Here is a 19,834-nt window from a genome sequence, read left to right on the forward strand (position 1 = left end):
AATAAAAATTACCAGAAATTCACACTTAACAACAGCATTAAAACAAATAGACAAAAAAACACCAGGACTAGTACGAGAGTCCTGACAAATACTGTCTGAAATGCTCTCTAAAGGCAAGACATTTAGGGGTATGTTTGCCGAAATATTTAGTCTACTTAACTGTCCTGGTGATGGACTCTGGTATCCCAGGAGTTTGTTCATTTTCACTCTACCCCTCAAAAGTCACCCACCAGTATCATTCTTTTTTTTTTTTTTTTTTTTTGCCAGGCCACCTGAGCTGGGCAATTTCCCTATTTTAGATGATTTTTTTCTAATTGGAAAAAATTAGAACTATGGTCTTATTTCTTGGTATCACCTACTCCCTGTCTTTTAGAGTATTAGTAAGAGGGAACAGCAGCAGGCCTAGGTTAATAATAGGTTAAGGATGGGTACTTGAGTGACTGGGGTTTATAATGGTCTCATGGTCTATGAAGGGTGTCATTTTCTTAAAATTAGAATTTCTTCTCATTAAATCTGTTTGGAATTACAAATATACTAAATAGCAGTGGAGAGAACTTAACTGAAAGTTATTTAATAATCCACCTTCCCAAGTAATTTCCAAGAAAGGCAGAGATGGCTCAATATTAGTAAATCTATTAATACATCAATAGGTTAATAATCAGAACCACAATTATTAAAAAACAATCCAGCTGCTAAAAAAGCAGTATCCATTTCTAATTTTAAAAAGACAAAAACCATTGTAAGTGTAACTGGATGGTTACTACCTTAGTATAATAAAGACAGCCTATATCAAACAAAGCACTGGTATTATTCTTAATGTAAAAACCTTAGATATATCACCTCCCATCAAAAGCAGGCCTCAAATCACTACCACTACCAAAAGTCTCTGAGAGTTATGGCTAATGCAGTAAGATAGTAATAGGAGTAAAAGATATAATAAATGGTAAGGAAGGAACCAAGGTATAATTCAATAATGACTTTAATTCAATTATGACTTTAAGACTAGAAAGCCTGATAAACACAACTGAAAAATTATTAGTTTCAATAGCTTGAGAAAAATTAAATTTTTAAAAAATTGGTATTTCTCTATATTAACAGTATATAATTATTATAGATCCCGTTAACAAAAGTATTAAATACACATAAATATTTAAGATATTGACGAATTAAGTTAATTAGATGCATGTGATATCCAAACAAACAAAAACATTTGATTAAAAAAGTCAAATACATAGAGTCATGTTCTTGAACTGGAAGGTTTAATGTTTTAAAGGTACTAATTCTTCCAAAATTAATTTATAGTTTAATGGACTATCAGTACAAAAACCTAGTGGGGATTCTTTTTGACAGCTGCAAAGCTACTCTGAAATTCAACTACTACGACTTCTGTATGTTACTTGGGAATTCAAGTCTGAATCCAACTATCTCTGGATATTCATTTCAGTTAGGATCATTGAGGCTAAAGACACAGAGTGAAAAGTATACGAGAGGGGCAAAATGTCGTCAGAAGGTAAAACCAGGGGCATCCAAAAAAAAACCCCTTACTAGGCAATACTTCCAGACCCATCCCACATACAATCAAGAGTATCCTGCAACTGTAAGTACACATTGCCTAACAAATGCTCCTAAACAAATTTACACAATCTTAATAGGTAATACTTTTCAACACTTCCTGAATAGAGTTCAAGAATAATCCAAAAAATACCTTTATTATAAAATCTAAAGTCCGACCATAGAGAATGTTTAAGTAAGTGATATTACAGCTACAGGATGGAATATTCCGTCATCGGGAACTAGATAGTAAAGAATTCTCAATGGCAAGGAAAATAAGTGATTCAAATTAAGATATGTGCATACACAGAGAAGAAAGGACCAGAAGAGAAAACGTGAAACAATATGGAGTAGTTATCACTAGGTCTTGGGACTTTTTTTTAACCAGTGTTTTCCAAGTTTTAAAAATCTATAGAAAGAGAGATACCCAGTTCACACGTAAGAAATACTTGAATCACATATAAGAAAATCAAGAAGGGTGCCTAGGTGGCTTAGTCGGTCAAGCATCTGACTCCCGATTTCGGCTCAGGTCATGATCTTAGGGTTGTAAGATTAAGCTCCCCGTCAAGCTCTGGGCTAGGCGTGGAGCCTGCTTAAGATTCTCTCTCTGATCCCCACCCCCGTTGCTCCCCCGCCAAAAAAAAAGGGAAATCAAGAAGAGATTAGTTAGCTGCTGTTTCAACAGAAGTTAAAGTATACCTGTTCATTGTCCCTTGTGTGTGTTCCTACAGATATCCTATCCATTATTTTTTCATTTCCAGTTCTCAATGAGGTCTCAGCAAGGTACTCCTTAACTTTGCTCTCCAAAACCACACCAGGACGCCAAAGTAACTGGTCTTCATTTTCATACACTGATAAAGAAAATCCCATTAACACATTAAAAACAGTGAACATACTCCTAGATGCATACAAACTGCTCTTCCTTTTCTTTGATATGCTATACACTGGGACAACTAACTCTGACGACAGCAGCAATTTGATTGTCTCGCAAGGTGACTCACTGGTAAAGGTATAATTTTTTTTTTTTTTTAACTTTATTAAGGGCCAAGTGTTCCAGTGGCTAGAGCAAGCAGCTTTCTCGCTGGTTGATTTACTATCCAATCAGAAGGCTTTCTATGCCTAGTGAAATCTAATGTAAAACCCAGAAGGGTGTTTTATATTCTCCTAATGAGGGAGTAAAAATAACCTGTATAAATTCTTTAATAGCCTCTTGAACTCTCTAACTGCCTCTATGATGTGTATACAGGTTAAAAACTGCAAACAAATAAAACACACAAAAATAAATAAAAGCCAAAATATCTGCCAATAATGAAATACCTAAGAAAGGTAGATTTTTACTTTACTTAATTTCCTCCCAAAGGGTGAATTTTACTTAAAGGAGGATGCACATCCATCAAAAATGGAAAAGAACGATTAACAGTAAGAGAAGTAAACTTTCCAAAATCTCTTAAGGAGGTTGATATGTTAATAAGCAGAGTGTCACTAAAATAAGGTATATATATTATTAATGCACACACTGCCACCATACTTAAAGCTTCTACATCACACACTAAAGTAACACAGATGGCCCAAATATTTATCCCATTGCTGCAAGTGCAATGCATTCTTCAAGTGTAGGATAAGTACTAAACACAGCTAATAATTTACTGAAAGCTCCCTATGTACCAGGGACCAGGATCAGTGCTTTATATTCACAACTGTGTGAGGCAGGCATTATCGCTCCTGGTGAGCAGGAAAGGTAAAAATAAAATGTGCCTATGAACCAGTAAGACTGACTTTTGATGTAAATTCCTCTCCACCTTGTCATAACTGAAATAGGTAAAACAGTTTGGGTTCATCCCCTCTAAGGATAGAGAAGGTAGAGTTTCCCTCCTGAATGTGTACGAGTAAGAGAGGATTACGTCCATTATGTTTAATCTAAGAACTGACAGTGGCTGAGCATGTTCTGACGTCAAGGGTGTGTGTCATTTGGGTGGGGGGATGGAGAGGCTGGGTCATCTGAATATCAGCCACTGTTTTGCTTCCCTGGGACAACATCATTTTGAAAGCAGTTTAGGAAAACGTTGTTATTAGGGGCTGCCAATGCTAACAACCCTAGGGTAGCCAGTCTCCCCTTCCTTTAAATGGAGGATGACCTAATAGGGCAAAGGAAAAAAGAAAAACTCAGGAAGGGCTGTGTCACTGTGCTGTGTTGGCCCCATGATGTCACAGGGACAAATCGACTCCTTAGGGAAAAGGTCAAGTGCACACAGCCAATCTATAGGCTTCCCAAGTTCAGCTAGGGAAATGTACCTGTATTTTTACTTTCCACCATATTTTCAGGACCAACTATAACTCGGATCTACCAAAAGTGCGAAGAAAAACTGATTACACTTAAGTAGGGGTGTACAAAAAAAGAAAGAGAATCCTTGTGTTCTACCACCTTCTCCTTCAGGACTTGCACAGGAGAATTTCTTCTAGTCTCTTTACTCATCAGGAATTTTCTTTCCAAGAGATTTTATCTCTAATGTGCACATTATCTCAGGTTATAAGATTCTACCCACTTATACTAGAGTGGGATGTAGGTCAAGCAGATGTCCCTGCAGAGGCATTCCACTACTTTATCTGGCGCCTTAGCATACCTGTAAGGCTAAGAAGCACTGTACAGAGACAGAAGTGGTTCTCTGAGTCTCAGCGTTAATTCTGATATATTATTCCTGAGTCAGGCCTAAACTTTCGCTGACTCCAAATCTATCTTTATACTGCCAAGGTTGAGGGGAACCTGGGTGACTCAGTTGGCTAAGCATCTGCCTTTGGCTCAGGTTATGATCCCAGCATTCTGGGATCGAGCCCTGCATTGGGCTCTCTGCTCGGTGAGGAGTCGGCTACTCCCCCTCCTTCTGCAGCTCCCCCCGCTTGCACACTCTTTCTCTAATAAATAAAATCTTTCAAAAAAAATTAATGTATACTGCCAAGGTTGATATGTAATCAAATAATTAAACAAACTATTAAGGGATAACCTGGCCTACCATATATTATCAAAATCAAAAACAAAAGTCTTACTTACCTTTCTCATCACCATCATACTCTCCAAGGTAAGGGGGAATCTCTGCCTGATACTGTAAACCAATCATTATTTCCTACAAGAAAATTTAGAAGTAAAAACAACTTATAAAAATATACTGAAAAACAAGTTCCAACTCATTGAGCTACTACAAGTCAAAAGAAAGTTCATCTTACAACAGCAAAATTATCTTAAAATTACTTCAGAAATGTTTTTAAAAGCTACTTTAGTCCAAACTGTCTACTAAGTTATTATGATAGTAACTCAACTTACTTTCCTCAAATCTTCAGGTGAGTTTCCACTGTCTGTTTCAACATCTTCAACTTCTGATTCCTTATCTCCATCACATGTAGTATTTGCTTAAAAAAAGAAAATTAAATTTTAAAAAGGTTTTTATTGCCTATTTTTGCAGCACGTGACTGGCATGTGGCATTTTATAAAAAATCATTTGAATGAATAAGATTAGCACAAATATACTCAACTTCTTGTACTATTCTCACATTTTAACACTAGTCAAAACAAGAAACTGAAAATACTAAGAAAGTGTATGGTAGCCTTAAAATTTTTTGTTCTACTGTCAAACAGTTTGGGAAGGCAAAAGGGAAACCACTACGGTCACCTTAAAAAAGAACAGAAAGCAACAGAGTTCTTATTATGCTAACCCAGAATGGGACACAGACAAAGAGGTGCACATTAACTCCATCAAAATTATGTTTTTGCACACATACACCTGTATGTGTATTTGCATTTGTTAAGTGAACAGTTTTTCTATGATCAAAATAACTAAAAAATAAGCAAGGCTGCAGATAAATTATTTCACTTCAAAGACCTTTTAAATATTACTGATATACATTAAGGGATAACACACCAAGAACTAAAAAGAAAGAGAGAATTAAATAAATCACTAAAAAGATAAAAAATAGTTATTGAGCATCTGATGGTTTTCAAAACCAGGGAAGTAAAGGGTCTTTTAAAACAAGTCCAAAAAATGTCCATAAAATTTCATGGTTGAAGAACTGTGATTGGTTACCATACCAACAGATGAATCTTGGGAAAGAAAATAGCCTTGCAAAACTAACCAAATGTTTTAGGTTTTAAAACAACATGTTGGTTAACCTCTATCCCAATAAAAAGTTATAAACGTATCAGGATTGTAATAGAATTGTATTTCCATTAAGTAAAACACAATATTCTGATGAACTATTTTTTTTGTTTTGTTTTGCTTTAAGTCTGATAAACAACTAGTGAATGCCATAAAATGTACTTGAGCCAGAGTATCAGTGCTACTACTAATCAGTAATGACTGAGTTTCTTACATCGTAAAGGCCTAGGGAAGAAATCGGAAGTTTCATGGGAAGTCACAGACGGTGTCAGATCATCTGCAGAAGACTGAGTTTCCTCATCATCACCCGACAACAGGTCTTTTGCTATTTCCTCCTGTAAGAATAAGAATGCAGTGCTAGAGTTAGAAATTACTACATCTCACAAAAAATTTTTTACTTAAAAAAAGGAAATTAGACGTCATCAATTTCATATTATTCATAAACATACTATGTATTATGATACAATTAAGAACTTGTTGAAGGCCCCTTTTGAGAGAAGTAAATCTGAAATGCTCCTGTAATTTACTTCATATACATATTTAATAACACTTAATATTTAATGACATATAATACTTAACAACTATATTATTATACACTTAAGCAATCTGCCTAACTTATAGATAAGCAGAAAGCTTATCTGAACCTGCAAGCTAATTTTTAGTGAATTTACAACAAAAATAATCTTATATCTAAGTGATTAACAATTAAACTCACTTTCTACCAACATAAATAAATAAAACCAAAAAATTCCCCAAACTCTTCTCTTCCAATAATTTAAAAAATCTAACCAATGAAAAACTCTGAGTAGAGATATAATTTTAAAAGCAACAGGTTTGAATTAACTTTTATCTAGAGTCATCTGTGTGCCTGGTACATAGGCACTCAGTATTTGCCGAGTCATTAAAGGTGTGGTACATTAATACCACTTGACTGAAAAGGGAGAACAACAAAACTCACAAGAAGAAGTGCCAAGATGTGGATTCCTCTCCCTGTCTGAGAGTCCCTTTCCAGAGACCACAGAAAGTTAGCAGAGACCGTGGCTGTGTGAACTGCCCTCAGCAGGGACTAGACCTTCCCCACAACCAACAATATGACAGATGGGTCACCAAGGCCTTGGGTGCTGTGGCTGCCGTCACTCACAGAGCCCAAGAAAACAGAACTTCTCCCCAACCACTCCACATCTAAGCCAGCTTGGATTGAAGGCCTCTGGGGGGATTTATTAATCAATGCATTCAAGTGTTCAGAGGATCAAAAAAAGGGCAAAATCTAAGTTTAGATACTGTATGATGAACTATGTCAACATAGGAAAGAAAAACTTTATGGGAGAACGCTCAAACATACGAAGTATTAGGAAGCTACTAGTACTTTTAAAGCAGTGTAATCAAAGCCAAACAATATTTAAATCGGTCACCAAAATGATAAAGAGCAATGGGTCAATAAGAAATTTACATTTCAGAAATATAAAATGCTTTTAATGAAAAGGAAACTAATAAAAACAGCCAATGGTAATGGATCTGGAATTTTTCTTTTAAATGCTTGTACTCACTTTGTCTAGTGTCATGTCTGGTAGTTCATCAGCAAGTTCACTTGGGGAGCTATTTGTACTGGAATTTGCCACTGCCGGAATTGCAGGTTCATAGCCATAGAATGCCAGTAAATCTTCTAAAGGCATGTTTCCTTCCTATTCAAGCCAGGGCACAAGCATAAACTCAGTACATGTCACAATACAGAAGCACAGATAAACTGTGATGCCCTTAATGCTCACAAAACACATTATCAAAACAGCAGTATCAAAGCCAAGTTTTAGTTTTTCTTTTTGTACTACTGCTAGAAAATAGGCTCAAACACTTAGAGCTATTATTAACTTATTAACAAAAGCCTAATGATTAACATCTTCATTTTTATTTCCAGCATCATATCACTCTAAAAAATTCTCAAATATTTACTTTAGTGATTTTTTCTTAAGCATTCAACATTAGTATAAAGATTTACCTTGAAGGAACTTATAAGTAATCAATCAATAACTTCATATAATACTCAGTGTGTTTCCTTGGATTTAACAGTTGACCACTTGGTTCAATTCTTTATGTTAATTGGATGACAGCTGAAGGGCAACCACTGACACCAACAATATTTATGTATTACTCTTCAAAATTATCCTTTCTTTTACTAGCACCATATCTGTATTCTATACAATTATTTTAGGTTTCTCTTCCATAAACACCTACTGAAGTTTATTATCATTACCACCATCTTACAGGTGACAAAACGAAGGCTTAGTTCTGGGTTCAAATTCCAGTACCACCAGTTCACTTACTGGCAGCGATGCTTTGATAAAAGTACATACTTTGGCTGCAGTGCTTCCTATGTTATGAATAACTATGCTATGCCACATTTTGGCACCCTTTCCCCCCAACTAATCCAATTGGAAATAAGTGGTGTATTTCCTTTTTAAAAATATCTTAATTCAACTACTAAAGTATATACAGCTATTTACAACTATTCGAATATATAAATACAAAATAATATATCTGCAGACTAGTTAATTTGCTCAACATTTTAGAGATGTTTATGCTCATCTATTAAGAAATTCATTAAGCTTGCTTATAGGTTTCGTTTTCCCTTTAAGGCAAAATGCCTCAGTCATGAAGCAAAAGCATGAAAATGCTAAAACATGTCCTCAGCTGATCACAAAGTGAGCTGAAATGAGCCAGTGATGATTTCTAGAAAGCCACTGTCAGGCTCGGAGAGGTGCCCAAGAATCTGGCCTTCTTCACCTTTACAGGTCTAGAACTTACATTTTTTCACTGTGCCTGATTCAAACAGATTCATGCTAAATGAGCTTAGAAAAGGTTTATGACAGAATGTGACTCTGTAAATTTGCAGTAGGAGACATGTGCCTTTCCAGTGACCATACCAATCATGTCACTCATGAAATCCTTTCAGCTTGGGATTGGAATCAGTTAAAAAGCTGCTTTGGTAGCATGGAGTCAGCACAAATGGAGTTGGATGGTCAGGATGGACAGAAGTTCACCCATGCCATGGGGAAACCTCGTGAATTATTCTTCTCCCAAATCAAAGAACAGAACCCCTCAAATGTGCCCAGAACCAGATTCAGTCTCGCTAGCCCTGCTCCTTGCAGATTCCATGCAGCCCATTCCCTGTGGCTCATATTGGTTCTAAGAGGAGACTGGGTTGAAGCTTTTGCAAACCCCTGTCTGTATTATTTCTTCAAAACCTCATAGTTTCAGATTCTGTCCATGAGCTGGGGAGATGTCAATTTTCATGTGTCATACACTAATAATCCACCTTTCCATCAATGCACCATTTTCTGGGTTCTAGGTACTATGCAGAGGTTGCTAGCTGGAGATACAGAAAGTCCCTGCTCTGAATGAGTTCAAGTCTTAATGGAAGAAACTGGTAAGTTAACAATTATAATATGTTGATTGCAAAAATCAATTCCAGAAATGGTAGTATACACTGGTAGGTAGAGAAGGGAAGAACTAAACTCTAGGAATAACGGCATGCGTGAGGTTAGGGAGGTGACACATCGGGTGCAAAGACTGAGCTAAGTCTTGACAGATGAAGAGGCATCTGACAGACGAGGGCTGTGTACTAGGGACTTGTGATGTGTTGTAAGAAACACTGACTGAGCAGTTACTGGGTGCCAGCAGGCCACTGTGCCAAGTGCCAGTATGAAAAACAGCTCTTGCCCTTCTACAGCGCACAGTCTAGGGGGCGGAGGGGCAGGAGGATAATCACAATACACAAATATAAAACTGCCAATTATGACGAATGCAAAGGAAATAAACAGGGTCCGGAACAATGTAGAGAGTCTACTTTCACAGGGTCAAAGGGAAGACAGAGCGTGTCCTTTACTCCCAGGGTAATGGGAAGTGAATGGAGACTAAAAAAAAGTGTTTGGGGGGAGAATGAGGGGGAAGTGCCATGACTTTATTTCTTCTTAAATGTTGGGCAGCTACATAAAGTTTGAGGAGGTGGAGAGATAAGAGAAAAGCAGGGAGACCACCTAAGGGTTTCATGCTGGATTAAGGTACTGATATAAACATGGAGAGAAGTTAATAGATGATATATATTCTAAGGTGGAATCAAATGGGTTCCTGGATGTGGGAGTGAAAGGGAGAGAAATGTCTCTCCAGATTTCTATTTGAGCAACTGCCTATATGGTGGTAACTTTTACTGAGATAGAAAGGACTGAAGTCAGTTAAGCGTCTGCCTTCGGCTCAAGTCATAATCCCAGGGTGCTGGCATCAAGTCCCGCATCCGGCTCCCTGCTCGGCGGGGAACCTGCTTCTCCCTCTCCCTCTGCTTGCTGCTCCCCCTGCTTGTGCTCTGTCAAAAAAATAAATAAAATCTTTTTAAAAAAATTAAAAAAAGAAAGGACTGAAGGATAGGTTTCTGAGGGAAACAAAAGTTCTGCAGAAGACACAAGTTAAGTCTGAGAGGACTATGAGACATCTAAGTAGAAGAGTCAAGTTGGCCAGCAGCCTGGTGTTCAGAGGATCAGGCTGGGCTAAAGATATAAATCTGGCATTTGTTAGCATCTAGATGATATCTAAAGCCAAAGAAGGTGAAAGGACAGAAAAGAAAAGAGAAGGGAATATATGCTTTATTAGAAGAACTTCCAGACATATTACCCTACAGGCAATGGGAGATGTCTGGAAAATTTTAAGCACAATATGCATTTTGAAAATAACATTCTAGGGGGAGTAGAAGAATGAGAGCCTCAACTAAGGAAGGGAATTATCTGAGCGAAATTAAGAGAAAAGAATATTTCTTGACCTACTTGATAAAGTAAATGAAAGTGACAGAGGAGTCTAAAAGGATTGCCTGTTTCTGGCCTATGAAGGCTAAATACCTATAGCACCGTTATGAGACAGAAACATCAGACAAACTTGAAGGTGGACAGTGGGTTAGTAAATGATAATTCAAGGCAAAAGCTGAAGCAATGGGCTTGAATGAGATCGTCCAGAAAAGGCATATAGAGTGAGAAGACAAAAGCTAGAACTCTGGGAAATGCCATCAATTAAAATGTGGGCAAAGAAAGAATGGCCCATAAATACCAGAGAGCAGAACTAAGAGAAAGCAGAATTACATAAGCTAAGGAAGAAGCAAGTGTGGAGAGACCAGAGATAGTCACTTTAGGCCAAATATCAAAGAGAAATCAAGCGAAATAAAGAGAGACAGGAATTCTCTGTACCTGTCAAGCAGGAATTACTGGTGATCCTACAGCCTACTGGGAGAAACAAAGCTGAATCGATGGAGGGGAGAAAGTACACGAATGAACTGAATGGAGGGGAGAGAATACATACACTATAAAAAGAGAATCACTAAGGGCAACACAGGTTAAAAGAATTTCTCCCAAATTTAGGAAACATGAGTAGGCTTCTCTATGTTGATTTTAAAAAATAAGTGGGAAGGACAGACTTAGGGCAGGAGGGATGGAATTAAGAGTTAGCTTAGGATGTGGCACATCCTCTTGGGACAGTAGGGAGAGAAGAATGAGTATAAAAGTTAAGTTTCTATGTGTGGGGCACACAGGAGATTCCAGGTAGTCACTCATGAAAACGCTACTTTCTCTATAAAGACACAAGTACAATCATCTGTTGAGGAAGAAGGTGACTATCTTAATGGAACTTCATCAACACATTCAAGGAATGACATTAGTTACCTAAAGGGAGCTGATGCTAAAATGCAGAAATAACTTGTACTAAAAACTTGTATAGCAAAACTAAGAAAAGGTGAATCTAATCTCTGAAGCACTTCACAAATGAGCTTTCCATTAGACCTATTAATAAAGGACTAAGTCCTCTGAACCACAAAAGTGTTTTAAAAAAATCAAATGAGTAAACCTCAGTCTCTGAGATCTGTGGTGGCTAGATCAGCTTAGAAGTCTGATCCAGCACCTTATCACAGGTAGAGAATTTTTCTCTTCTTTTTCTCAGGTATTTTGTTGACCCTATTTAAACTTTAAGGGGCATATTTGAGTCTAGTCATACTTATAAATGAACTATTTTCTAACTCAAAGGTTTTATATCGGGAAGAACATAAAATCTAGAGGCAGAGGACTCACTAACTGCTAACCATTACTGTAGGCAAATCACCTAACTCCTCTCGCCTACATTTCTTCATCTGTAAATAGGAAAGTATCATAATTTCCTTGAACCTATGATGCATAACCTCACATGCCAGAAATTAGGATGCATCCCATTACCAATGTACACATTTCCCATAGTACTGTTCTTCCCTGCCTCCATCTGTATTATTTCTTTAAATCTATGGTACATTTCACAATCAACAAGGACTCTTAACCAAGGGAAAAATGCTAATACTCATCCAATACACCTGATGGTGTTCCTGGATTGATCAAAAGAAATTGTCTAAGTGAAGTGTAGAACAATTTTCATATAAACGCCAGTCTGATATCTTAAAATATGCATTGCAAAACAGTATACATATAGTTTTAAAAAATTAAAAAATAAACCCACAAAACAGGAAGGATCTATACCAAAGTGTAAGTGGTAGAAAAGGTGATTTTTATTTTCTCACTTCACAATGAATATCAAGGGAGAAATCTACATATTATTGTAAAGAACTTCTCTAAAAGTTATAGCTGGAGAGCATTAAATTAAAACCTCACAAAACAATAACATGAATAAAGTATAGTAAGACACAATGTAAACCTTATTTTATACGTTTAATAACATAAATCTAGTCACATAATGTATTTTCTATACCAAAGTTCTACCATACAAAAACTGTTTTTTATCTATTTTTAATACATATCGTACTAAAAATTTGTAAGCACTAAAATACAGACCATATTCATAGTCTATAAACTATCGAGTTTACTATGAGTATAAAAACTTCCTGTAATTTCTAAAAACAAACATTAACATCAAGCCCCTAAGACTGTGAACATGTACGAATACCTAAATCAAAGTTCCAATAATAAAAGATGAACAGAGTACATTAAATGATATAGAAATAATTTTAAATTTCTTCTATAAACAATCTTTACTCTTTGTATTTGTGTCTCTATCTGCTGTTTTTTATTCAGTTTCATGTTTCATTAAATATCAACAAAGAATAGAGACCACATCTACATAGTTATGCTTTACTATAGATAAGAATTATAGTTCAGAGGAAGTGGGCAGTCAGTCACTCTTAGAAATAGCTCCTCTTATCCACTGTTCAATGAGAGAAAGATTAGGCTTCTAAGTGGAGACACAGTTCTTAGGTCTTCACTAGAATCTGTTTAAAGATCACCTGTAGTTTTCTGTCCCAATTTCCAAGAATGTCATAAAATACCAAGAAGCAAAACTGTCCAAGTACAGAGAAGTTGAAATATTTAAAGACCTCTAATTTTTCTGAATCTTCAAATTAGTGATAGATATCATTACAAAGCAAAAAATTAATTACCAGTGTTTATTTTTTTAAGTTTTTATTTATTTGACAGAGAGATAATGTTAGCTGGATTATATAATTCTCAATTATTCTAGGCTACCCATTCATAAGAGGTAGGAAAAAGTGCCCGAATAAAGCCAAGGCAGAACTCAAGACTCTTGGACATCTTTTCTTATCAAAAGGCAATATTTTATCAACACCCCTGAAAGGATCAATACCCAAAGCTTTTCTTAAGTATTTCCCAACCATTTTATCTCTATATTCTCAAATCTGTTTGGCTTAAGTTGGTTTGGGGTTTTTTTTGTTTTTTTTTTTTAATGATTAAACCTAACAGCAATTGTGTTGGATTAATTTGTCAAGTGAATGAACATGTTTAGAAATTTTCAGGTCTACCAGAGTAAGCCTGGGGTCTAGATCCTGAAGACTGCCTCTGTTTCCCTTATATTAACATGAAGGGAGAAATGCAGTAAGAATTCATCTCTGCCTCACAAGGATAGCAGAAGAGATTATGTAAGAATGTGTCTTGTCTCTTTGAAGAAAAAGAGGTATAAAAATTCAAAGGATTATTATTATTCAGTATTATTCCTGAAAGCTTTTGTTATTCTGGGCTGATCAGAAATGTGCAAATAAGGTTAATGTATAGATAAGTATAATCCTACATTTTTCAAGTGACCCCTATGGAGACCTCTCTCTGTAGTCCTGGTATAAATATGTGTTTAAAATCCAGTTCATTTCCATTTCTGTTGATTTTGGGTTAAAGAAGTTATAAACTACATTTACTTTTGCCAACTTTTAAAAGATGGCTGAGGGATGGAAAATGGGACATTACTATTTTACAATTAAAAAGAGTAAAACTTTTTCACTTTCAATGTTCTTTTAGTATTCTACCAGATTACAAGCTATTTAAAGGAAAAGACTTCTCCCTCTATCTACCGCAGTGTTTAATTAAACTCAAGTGTGACACTAAGCAGAACAGTGTGGTATAATGCACTGGGCTGGGCTACGATTCAGAACCAAGTTTAGGGCCCACAGTTCTCTATACCTCATTATTCTCATCTGTAAGATGACCACATGTACCTACTTCACTGTGCTTCAAATACTTAAAAATGAGATTAAGAGATACAAAATAATTTTGAAAAATTAAATGAAAATCTACTTACTAGGCTTTCCTTTAAAATAATGTGAAAATCAGTGACAGTCCATAAAAGGTCAAAAATGAAGATCCTGATCCTGTTTTTATTTCAGATAGATTGTAAAATATAAAATTTATAATAGATTTTCAAAATCTTTACTATAAGTTTCCTATTAAAATATGAAAGTAAAATCCTTTACCTTTTCTAAGTCTTCAATTTCAGAACTGAAGTTTTTACCCTCATCCATCATTTCCTCTTCTTCAAGAGTTCTCTCATCATCATAGTCATGGACCAACATCTCAGCAGTGGGGTCAAAATCATGATCCTCAGAAGACAAAGACCCAACTGGAATGAAACAAACTGAATCACTTTACACATTCACAACGCTACTTACAAAAGAAAATAATTTGTGTTCTTTTGCCAGTTCCTTTTAATGTTTATATGTGAGCTTTATTAAATGCATTTACTATATAGTTAACAGGTTATAAAGACCATACAGTTCTGAAAAGATATCTAAATCAGCAAAAGAACAAGGCAGAGTAATTTAAAAACACTTTAATAAGAAGTCCAGTCCATGAGAATAGAACTTATAATGGCAGCAAAGTGATTTAAACGGAGGAGTCCTAAAAAAATGTTCTAAGAGAAAAGTCAAACTTGTCAGTTTAATGCATTTGTCTCAAAGCAACAGAAAAATGAAAGAAGGATTATTAATGGAAGATTTCAAAAGAATCTGTTATCCACTAAAGCTCAACACTTCAGGCAAAGAGAATATATATGTTACCCAACTTGCAACCCTCAAAAACACAACAGAAATCTGGTTCATGGGGAAAAATACAAGTTTTTGTGAAGCAACTATACAGCAAGTCAGTCTCTAAAAGTAGTATGTCACTTTTCATGTCTATAACTGTATTTCAAGCTCTCCACACAGGCACTAAACTGTAAGAGCATGCTTTTCTTTATACAACTAATAACGTAATTAGTTTTTAAGATTATGTGAAGGAAATATAGAAAAATCATAGCTACAGGTTTTTGGAAGATGTATCCTGCTGCAAGTTGTTTTGGCCAATTCATACTGGTTTATAAAATTATAATGCTTTTTATAGGCAAATGTGAAGTCAACAGGATACTCTGAAAACAAAGTTGAGAAATGAGTAAGATTCATAATCCCAAGAGAATGAAATCGAATCTATGAAAAACAGAATTTTCTGTTTTACTCTAGTATCTAATTCAATTAGACCAGTAACTCTCGGAGCAGGGAAGCAAAGTACCACCAGAATCTTGGAGTAGAGGAAGGGTGAAGTGGAAGGAAGTACATTTAACATAAAAAGTTTGGTCTGTTTTTAGTAAAGCTATTTAATATTTTAAATTTCAAACATTAAAGGACAGTATGAGATCATTACCAAAACACTGACCTACACCAAGGATTTTTCGCTATGAGAAAAAATACAGACATAATTCGATAATTTTGATTCTGAGTTTGGAGAACTCTAATCATTAGTCCTAAAAATACAACTTCTATGGAACTTAATTCTTTAGGAAGCTTACATTATGATGTTATTTTTTTAATGTTGAAAGATATTATCTGCTCATTTTAAAACCTGTTGAAATACAGATGGTTTAACTTAATTTTAAGGAAAAAAATGAAATTTATTAAAGACCTCAAAAGCACAACATCCACCATTATCAATTTCCTATTTTGAGGAATTCCTGGAAACCTCTGCGGTATATAAAGTGTCAGGGATGAAACAGATGGTAACTCTTCCACCTCTTTAAGGCAGAGCTCTGTCCTCTTCTGTAATCCCCACATCACTGGTCACAGCGCTCTTCCCTCTTAAAGTGGAAGGTATTCAGTTAAGGGCCAGAAATCAAAGGGCCTATGGGTCTACTCCTGGCTTTGTCCCTGGCCTGCTGAGACCTGAGGCAAGTCATTTAAACTTTCTGGGCCCAGGTCCAGTTTTTCATTTGTAAAATGCATAGTGTTGGTTTAGATGACCTCAAGAGCCTCTTCTAAGCTCTAATATTTTCTTTAAAATTGGCTAAGTGATTAAAAACAGGTTATAAAAGTTTTTTTAAACACCAAAGCCACAATGTCTTCTTGCTCTTTATTTAGATTACAACTTCTTAAAAGCAGACAGTGATGCAAAATGGAAAAATTCCATTATCATCCAGATGTTTGGCATCATGTATATAAATATTCTGTTCCTGAAATCAGTTATGACAAAGAAATGTTTGTCTCAAAATTAGAAAAACTTTTTAAAACAATTTTTTAAATGTAAAGATGTAGACAGCTATTTGAAAAATAACCACAAATTTCTTCTACTTGGTAACTAATTATTTTATAATACCTTGAAGGATAATCAAGTGAGACCTTAAAAGTCAACTAAATGCACAAAATAATATGCAAGGAAATTGGCTGTTCACTCTAAGGCAACATGTTGCAAGGGAAAATTTGGAAGCTTTTGAAGCTTTTCCAGGCTCTATTAACTAGGTGACTCTCAGTAGAGAAAAAGTCTTCTCCAGTGAAAAATAAGGGACCTGGAGTAGTTCAGAGGTACTTTTCCTGTAGACTATCAGAGGGAAAAGAGACAGCCAAAAAAGGGCTGGAAAGGGGGTGAGAGATTGAAACCAAACTGTCCTATGATGGGACTCAGGGGAGCCAGAAACCCCAAACTGTATGCAATGATGCATATGTGGAGAGTTCAAGAGACAGTCCCTTGCTTTCATCAGAACCTGACAAGTGTTTCCCATTTCAAAAAGGTTAACCACTACTCAATGATCTAAGGCTGCCTCACCTCAAATTTTTGTATTACCACTTTCCTGTGACAAACTTGGAATTCTGTTACTTTTAAGGTAGCTTTACCTATCTCTCAAGTTCCAATTTTAATACAATCTATAGTCATTTCTCAATTGTGAAAAATTTAGGAGACAAAATAAGGAGAGATGGGGAGTAATCCCAAATTTTCGACAAATTAAAGAGCTGATTTCTCGAAAAAGAAAATCTAAACTAACCTAAGAAAGTTAGTGTAAAGTTAATTTGAGATTAACTGTTTCAGGCTTGGAGGAAAAAAACGGTATGTGATAACTAAAGATATATTACTTAAAAAGAACACTTGTCTGTTAGCAGCTTTGTAACTAGTTATTTTTTTCAGCATGAAGAAAAGAAAAGTATAACTGTTCCTACCTCGAACTGAATTACCAAATGTACGTTGAAACTCTCAAAAACAAATGAAAAAACTCGCAGGACAAATTTTTGTGCGAAAACCTTTAGTAATACATCTCTGAGCCCCCTACATTACCCTCTGGGACCCACTGAAGAGGTAAGAAAATAGGACAAACCTGGGCTCGAACTTCCAAAAGAAGCCTAGGAGAGAGAAGAAAACGTGCGGTTAAATCGCGCAGCCGGGGAGGGCGGGGGGGGGGGGCAGCGCCGGCAACAGGGCGCAGAGGAGGCGGAGCCCAGAGCTCCTCCGCAGCTGCCAAAAGTACAAGACGTAGCTTCGCTCCAATCGCTCCAAGCCCCTTTCGGGCCCCTCTTGGCTGCCTCGCCTTCCTCCCCGAGTCCCCAGTGTGCAAACTCGCAGACCCGGGACGAAGCCCAGAGTCTAAGAGGCAACTCCAAGCCGCCCCTTGGAGCTCAGCAAGTTACAAAGCGGAGAAGCAAAACCCAGAGCAGTCGCCTCACGGCATCGGTCCCCAGTGCCCGGCATCTCGGGAGTCCCCCAAATCCCACCCGTCTCTCCACGGACCCAAACAACACCTCCCAAAGCAATACCCTTTCCTGGAAGGAAATCGTCCTCCGAGCACCTAGTCTACCCCTGGGGCCCGAGAGCCCCAATTCTGAGGCTGTCCTCTGACCTGAGCGCAGGCCAGCGCGAAACTGGACATCCGCCCCCAAACCAAAGCGCAAACCCCCCATTCTCTCTCCCGAAACTGGAGACGTGGCCCCTCGGTCCCAGAGATGCTAGGTCCTTCCAGGGTGTGCAGTCCTTCCCTAGGCCCGCCAACGAGCCCCTAGCCCCAGCGAGCTGCAGCCGAAGGGGCTCCTGCTGCGCCACCCCCTCCCCCCAGCTCACCAGTCCCGGGGGACACGACCAGAGCAGCTTCGCTCGCCCTGCCTCCCTCCTTCAGCCCAGAAGAAAGTGGGGTTACCGAGAGACCCCAGAGATAACGTCGAGAGTCTTGGACTGCCCCCTTCACACCCAGGGGCTCCCCCACCTCCAGGGCTGCGGGGCGAGGAGTCCCGCTCTCCTCCCGCGAAGCCAGGCGACCGTACATCCCGCTTGCCTCGGTGCCCGGAGCAAAGTGGAGCGTGAGGCTCCTTGGCGCCGCAGCCCGGACCCGGTGGGCCAGGGGCACAGAGCACTCCTCCCGCAGGACAGTGGCGCAGCCCGCTCCCCGCTTTGCAATCCGTCCGCGAAGCGGGGGGAGGGGGGGGCTCGGCCGGTTTCCACCCACCCTGGCCCTAGAAAGCAGCGCGGAGGCTCCGGCGGCCCGCGTCAGCTGCCCGGGGGCATGGCACGGCGCCGTCCCCAGGCCGGGGCTCGCTGCCTCCAGTCGCCACCTCCGGTCCGGCCCCGTCGCGCAGCCGGCTCGGGGCCGGAGCCGCCGCGGCCTAGTCCCGGAGGGAGACCGCTCCCGCGCCCGCTCCCGCCCCCCGGCCGGCCCCGCCACGGCCCGCTGCCGCCCCGCACCCCCGCCCCACCGCGCCGCTCCCCCGTGGGGCCGCGGGAAGGGCCCCGGATCCCCCAGGCGGGCTCCGGGGGCGCGGGGGACCGCCGGGCGCCCGCTGTAGCCCGGCCGCTCCTGCCCGGTTTCTCCGCTCACCTCCGCCATATTGGTACCTTTAGGGCGAACGAGCAGCGCCGAGCCCAGTCCCCGGATGGGGCGCCTGAGCCAATCGCAGCCGCCGCCGCCGCCGCCGCCGCCGCGGTCCGCCCGGCACCCGCCCGGCGGCGGAGGCGGCTCGGCCCCTTATAGGGCAGGGCGGCCCGCGACGCCCCCGGCCCGCTCGCACGCCCACCCCGCCCGGAGCCCCACGCCGCACCCCGCGCCCCGCGCTCGCTGCGGACGGCCCGATGCGCACCGGCGCTCACCGGCCCTTCCCCTCTCGGCTGGAGTAAAGTTCCTGCCGAATTGGAGGCAAGTGGGGGACGAATGGAAACTCGGGCATGGGACTGACCCACGTCCAGGCAGTCGAGGCCGAAGAGCCGGCCGGGGCAGCGGAGACTCGACGGACGGACACTCTAGTCCAGTAGGACGCGGGGGAGGCCGGCAGGAGACGTGGAGGGACAACTCGACAGACATCCCCAAGTGAAAAGAAAGGGGGGTGATCAGTGCAGTAGACTGATGCACAAGAGAAAGCCCCGGAAAATGGGAGAAGTGACTGATGGACGGCAGGGTCCGTCCAGAATGAGAAGACAGCGACCAGGCACTTTGCGACCAGGCACTTTGAGGTTTCCCCGAAGAGACCTGAGGAATGCGGGGTGCAAACCGGCATATTCTGGCTCCTGGAGTGGCCGGTGGAAGTGGTCCTTGGCCACACAGCCTTTGGAAGATAGCGACAGTACAGAAGAACA

At 39.5% G+C, this 19,834-nt stretch overlaps 1 protein-coding gene across 3 annotated transcripts in view; it reads right to left on the reverse strand.

Moving 5' to 3' along the window:
* Nucleotides 1-19,169, reverse strand: part of MIER3 (MIER family member 3) — a 30,596-nt gene extending 11,427 nt beyond the window's left edge. Inside the window, exons 1-8 of one of the 3 annotated variants that reach the window (XM_027606518.2) lie at nucleotides 19,083-19,169; nucleotides 17,595-17,619; nucleotides 14,458-14,603; nucleotides 7,244-7,378; nucleotides 5,911-6,031; nucleotides 4,868-4,953; nucleotides 4,598-4,670; nucleotides 2,251-2,402 (exon numbers count right to left, since the gene is read on the reverse strand). In XM_027606518.2, the coding sequence (XP_027462319.1) occupies nucleotides 2,251-2,402; nucleotides 4,598-4,670; nucleotides 4,868-4,953; nucleotides 5,911-6,031; nucleotides 7,244-7,378; nucleotides 14,458-14,603; nucleotides 17,595-17,619; nucleotides 19,083-19,091 (747 nt within the window). In that variant the 5' untranslated portion in view covers nucleotides 19,092-19,169. Of the gene's footprint in view, nucleotides 1-2,250; nucleotides 2,403-4,597; nucleotides 4,671-4,867; nucleotides 4,954-5,910; nucleotides 6,032-7,243; nucleotides 7,379-14,457; nucleotides 14,604-15,281; nucleotides 15,344-17,594; nucleotides 17,620-18,473; nucleotides 18,678-19,082 lie in introns of those variants that run through there. The other 2 variants (XM_027606517.2, XM_027606519.2) reach the window with 2 other exon arrangements.
* Nucleotides 19,170-19,834: the final 665 nt, after the last annotated feature.

The sequence above is a fragment of the Zalophus californianus genome, chromosome 5 (genome assembly GCF_009762305.2).
Source record: "Zalophus californianus isolate mZalCal1 chromosome 5, mZalCal1.pri.v2, whole genome shotgun sequence".
NCBI lineage: Eukaryota > Metazoa > Chordata > Mammalia > Carnivora > Otariidae > Zalophus > Zalophus californianus.